Source organism: Oncorhynchus masou, chromosome 15, assembly GCF_036934945.1.
Source record: "Oncorhynchus masou masou isolate Uvic2021 chromosome 15, UVic_Omas_1.1, whole genome shotgun sequence".
NCBI classification, from domain to species: Eukaryota; Metazoa; Chordata; class Actinopteri; order Salmoniformes; family Salmonidae; genus Oncorhynchus; species Oncorhynchus masou.
This window is the reverse complement of record NC_088226.1, coordinates 10768030-10773198: the sequence shown is the minus strand read 5'-3', so window position 1 is coordinate 10773198 and position 5169 is coordinate 10768030. Positions and strand designations below refer to the sequence as shown.

Sequence of the window (5169 nt, the reverse complement as noted above, 5' to 3'; positions counted from 1 at the left end):
TTCAACGTTACTCTCGAAGCGAGGAAGGATCACAACTTTGGACAACTTCCCTAAGGTCATTTTATCCTATCCGAGAAATAATGAAGGTGAGATTACCTTGAATAGGGGGTGTGGGTTAATAATGCTGTAATAATGTCTTTAAGTTAAAGTTGACATTTATTGCAGGCTTTGGATGTGCTCAGTCTACTACTCCCAGTGGCAGTCAATACTCTACCAAATGATATCATGCCAGTGTATTGTGTTGATGTGTATAGAAGGGGCTCTGGACACAGTGGCGTGTACACCATCTACCCTGCAGGAACAAGCTGTGAGGACCAACCTGAGGGGGGGAAATGGACCGTGTGTACAGTGACTAGACCTTTTGTTTATAATCTTTTGAGCTTCATCAACGTTTGTTTCAATACCACTACCTCAGGGCTCAATCCATGTTGTTGTTTGATCAATTAACCTTTGAAGTAGAGAATATTATCAACCAGGAGAGATGGATAAAAATTCCCCTTCTGTGGAACATCTCATATTTCTGTGGAAAATCTCAAAATGTCCCTCTATTCCAGGTGATTCAGGAGAGAAAGGATGGGACAGTGAACTTTTACCATGAATGGGACCAATACAGGAGTGGGTTTGGGCAGTCATCTGGAGAGTACTGGTTAGGTAAGAGCATGACTCACTGGACACATTTGAAATGTCTATGCTGAGATACAAAATGCATTAAATGTCTGTTCATATGTATTATTACTATCTTTAGTACTCACCTCGTGTTGTGTTCTCCACCAACACCTTGTGCTCTCCCTCAGGCCTAGAAAACACCCATCTCCTCACTCAGAGGAAGAAGTGTTATTACTATCTTTAGTACTCACCTCGTGTTGTGTTCTCCACCAACACCTTGTGTTCTCCAGGCCTAGAAAACACCCATCTCCTCACTCAGAGGAAGAAGTGCTCTCCCTGTTGTGGCCTAGGAAAACACCCATCTCCTCACTCAGAGGAAGAAGTGTTATTACTATCTTTAGTACTCACCTCGTGTTGTGTTCTCCACCAACACCTTGTGCTCTCCCTCAGGCCTAGAAAACACCCATCTCCTCACTCAGAGGAAGAAGTGTTATTACTATCTTTAGTACTCACCTCGTGTTGTGTTCTCCACCAACACCTTGTGCTCTCCCTCGGGCCTAGAAAACACCCATCTCCTCACTCAGAGGAAGAAGTATGAGTTGAGGGTGCACCTGGAGGACTTCGAAGGAGCTAAAGCCCATATGCAGTACTCACCCTTCTCTGTTCACTCTGAGCATGAAGGATACAAGCTGCATTTAAGTGGCTTCAAAGATGGAGGTGCCGGTGAGCCTAAAGAACATTTACATTTCTCCTCCTTTCCCGTGAAACAACAGTATTACCAATCTGAAAGGACTACTTGGTCGATACAGTCTGAAAAAAGTTATACTGTAAATGGAAATGTGGAACAATCCCTTCTGCATTTCAGGAAAATCTATGGATAAACACAATGGGCAGAAGTTCTCCACCTTCGACAAAGACCAGGGCACTCACGCTTCAAATGGTGCTAAATCATATCTAGGAGGATGGTGGTATGGAGAATGCCACAGTGTCAATCCCAACGGGGTATATCTGTGGGGCGACTCAATCTATGGTATTGGTATCATCTGGATGTATTGGAAAGGTTATAAATACTCTTTAAACGCCATTGAAATGAAGATAAGGCCAGTGGTATAAGTTCAGAACCTCTCACACTCACACTTTGCATTCGAATATTACCTTTCAAATTATGAAAATATTTGGAAAGCCACTGACGTTTAAACATTTTAAAGCTAATAAATTGAAGGGAAAAAAGCTTTGTCTCGTTTTATTGAAGTGTTGCCAGTCTTACTGTAAACCTTCATTACACTGGTAAAATACAGTAGTAACACACTAATATCCTCTAAAAGCTGAAGGAACGGTTGAAGGAGTCCCGATTGGTCTGAGACATACTGAGCCCTTAGTCCGTACGGCTAGGTTACCAGGTTTGATTAGAGGCCCACAAACATCAGTCCTTAACTTGTCTCATCTCAGTCTCATCTTTGTTGCACAGTCATTGATAGTTTAAGAAGTGGTTATGAATGTTCATAAGGAAGGTTTCTGGTCTGAGGTGTGGGTCTTTTACTAAGGATTTATCAAGAAGGTCTCAACAGTACTCTTTTGTTGTGTCTATACACAAACACTCTTTTCTGTATACATCAATGATGTTGATCTTGCTGCTGGTGATTCTCTGATCCACCTCTACGCAGACGACACCATTCTGTATACTTCTGGTCCCTGGTCCTTGGACACTGTATTAACAAACCTCCAGATGAGCTTCAATGCCATAAAACACTCCTTCTGTGGCCTCCAACTGCTCTTAAATGCAAGTAAAACTAAATGCATGCTCTTCAACCGATCGCTGCCCGCACCTGCTCACCCATCCAACATCACTACTCTGGACGGCTCTGACTTAGAATACGTGGACAACTACAACTACCTGGGTGTCTGGTTAGACTTTAAACTCTCCTTCCAGACTCACATTAAGCATCTCCAATCCAAAATTAAATCTAGAATCGGCTTCCTATATCGCAACAAAGCATCCTTCACTCATGCTGCCAAACATACCCTCGTAAAACTGATCATCCTACCGATCCTCGACTTCGGTGATGTCATCTATAAAATAGCCCCCAACACTCTACTCAACAAACTGGATGCAGTCTATCACAGTGCCATCCGTTTTGTCACCAAAGCCCCATACACTACCCACCATTGTGACCTGTACGCTCTCGTTGGTTGGCCCTCGCTTCATACTCGTCGCCAATCCCACTGGCTACAGGTTATCTACAAGTCTTCGCTAGGTAAAGCCCAGCCTTATCTCAGTTCACTGGTCACCATAGCAGCACCCACTCGTAGCACATGCTCCAGCAGGTATATCTCACTGGTCACACCCAAAGCCAATTCCTCCTTTGGTCATCTTTCCTTCCAGTTCTCTGCTGCCCATGACTGGAACGAATTGCAAAAATCTCTGAAGCTGGAGACTCACATCTCCCTCACTAGCTTTAAGCACCAGCTGTCAGAGCAGTTTACAGATCACTGCACCTGTACTTAGCCTATCTGTGAACAGCCCATCTATCTACCTACCTCATCCCCATACTGGTATTTATTTATTTATTTATTTTGCTCCTTTGCACCCCAGTATCTCTACCTGCACATTCATCTTCTGCCGATCTACCATTCCAGTGTTTAATTGCTATATTGTAATTACTTCGCCACCATGGCCTATTTATTTCCTTAACTTACCTCATTTGCATTCACTGTATATAGACTTTTTGTTTTCTTTTGTTCTACTGTATTATTGACTGTATGTTTTGTTTATTCCATGTGTAATTCTGTGTTGTTGTATGTGTCGAATTGCTACGCTTTATCTTGGCCAGGTCGCAATTGCAAATGAGAACTTGTTCTCAACCAGCCTAACTGGTTAAATAAAGATGAAAAAAAAATATTAATAAAAAAAATGACTAGCAGAGAAGAGGGCTTGTCCACTGCAGACTGGAGTCACTCAATGACTCTTTCTGCTCTCTCTATCCCCCTATCTCTCCTCACTGGGTTATTCACTCTCTCTCCAACTTTCTGCTCTCTCTATCCACCTATCTCTCCTCACTAGGTTATTCACTCTGTCTCTCCAACCTTCTGCTCTCTCTATCCCCCTATCTCTCCTCACTAGGTTATTCACTCTGTCTCTCCAACCTTCTGCTCTCTCTATCCACCTATCTCTCCTCACTAGGTTATTCACTCTGTCTCTCCAACCTTCTGCTCAATTGGAGCTCTTCCCAGTCCTCTTCTGCAACATGCGCAGCAGCCCCAGACTGGCAGTGAAGACTGTCGTGCTTGAATAGCAGCTTATAAAAGGTGTCCAGGGGTAGACGACCGGTAGGGTCTGCGTGCTTCAGGGCAGTCATGGGCATGTACACACGGTTGGTCTGGTGGTGAAACGGAGGCTCCTTCGCTGTGATCAGTTGAAGTGTTTGCCTCAAGAGAGTAGAGTAGAGCGATTAGTCCCATTTAGCCACCAAAGGATGAGATGTTGAGACTGCATACCAAATAATACTAGGATAGTAGTCACAAAATATAAGATAGTGACATAACAGAGTGTTACTTCTGCTATTTCCTCGGGTGTCTGTTCGAGAGAGTTGAACACCTTCCTAGAGTAGGGCAGGTAGATCTCACGGAAGATCCTAGCAGTCTCCTCGTCTGACCCCGCGTGGTCCATCTTCTCAGCGTCCTCGTACATCTTCCTCTCAAATTCTGTTCCCACCGGTCCAGAGTCATCCTCAGAGTGGAAGGACAGATGGACAGAGCAGGGAGAGGGACAGATGGACAGAGCAGGGAGAGGGACAGATGGACAGAGCAGGGAGAGGGACAGATGGACAGAGCAGGGAGAAGGACAGATGGACAGAGCTGGGAGAAGGACAGATGGACAGAGCAGATAGACAGAGCAGGGAGAGATAAAGGACCACTGTTTAACTGAGGGAATCCTCCTGCTTGCACATGCATGTGCGATCAGCTATTCCCTATCTCAGGCTAATCATCTACATGAAAACATAACCTGCGGGTTCACTGTTGTGGTATTAGGGCAAAGTCTTATTACTGCCGAGTGTTGGTTTAGTTACTGATGTATGACTCATGTGAAGTGATGTGGCTGGATCTCCTTAAATGTAGACTCACTTCACACTGAACTTCCTGGCTTGTACTGCTAGACTCTCACAGAACCCCTCCACAGCAAACTTTGAAGCAGAGTAGATATCATTGAAGAGTAGCTCTGCCAATACAATCCATTCATTCGTTTTAATGTAAGATTCTATAGGGATAAGTTTAGGAAGTAAACACCATTTAAAGCAAAGTGAACAGTCACATACCGACGACCGAGCAGCGGCTAGCCCGATGACCTAACTGGGTCATGTCATTTTGCAAACTATGGCTGCTCTACTGGGAGTTGTAGTTCTTTGTTGGCAATTTACATACGTTTTAAACCGTTGGTTTAGGAGATTGGGCTGTTGATTCCGTGACTCAGTTCTCTTAGGTGTGACAGAGTGGTGGGGCCGGTGGGGGCTGTGCTACATTCGTTAAAGAGAGGATGGCATACAAAGTATTGGAGATACAGGAATT

At 44.3% G+C, this 5169-nt stretch overlaps 1 protein-coding gene and 1 pseudogene across 1 annotated transcript; one reads left to right on the top strand and one right to left on the bottom strand.

The window, feature by feature from the left end:
• On the top strand, window positions 1-1819 carry LOC135554977 (microfibril-associated glycoprotein 4-like). The gene is made up of 5 exons (XM_064987358.1): window positions 1-86; window positions 166-339; window positions 555-657; window positions 1168-1329; window positions 1472-1819. The coding sequence occupies exons 1-5, from the start codon at window positions 81-83 to the stop codon at window positions 1717-1719; spliced, it is 693 nt and encodes a 230-aa protein (XP_064843430.1). The 5' UTR covers window positions 1-80; the 3' UTR covers window positions 1720-1819.
• Window positions 1820-3605: 1786 nt separating this feature from the next.
• LOC135555247 (retinol dehydrogenase 8-like) lies at window positions 3606-4962 on the bottom strand (annotated as a pseudogene).
• Window positions 4963-5169: the final 207 nt, after the last annotated feature.

What these genes read in the sequence shown, in the direction of transcription:
- LOC135554977 (XM_064987358.1), top strand. An exon ending in CTGAGGGGGGGAAATGGACC is followed by an intron (nt 340 to 554) that starts GTGTGTACAGTG and finishes CCTCTATTCCAG; the next exon opens with GTGATTCAGGAGAGAAAGGA. An exon ending in AGAGTACTGGTTAGGTAAGA is followed by an intron (nt 658 to 1,167) that starts GCATGACTCACT and finishes CCTCGGGCCTAG; the next exon opens with AAAACACCCATCTCCTCACT.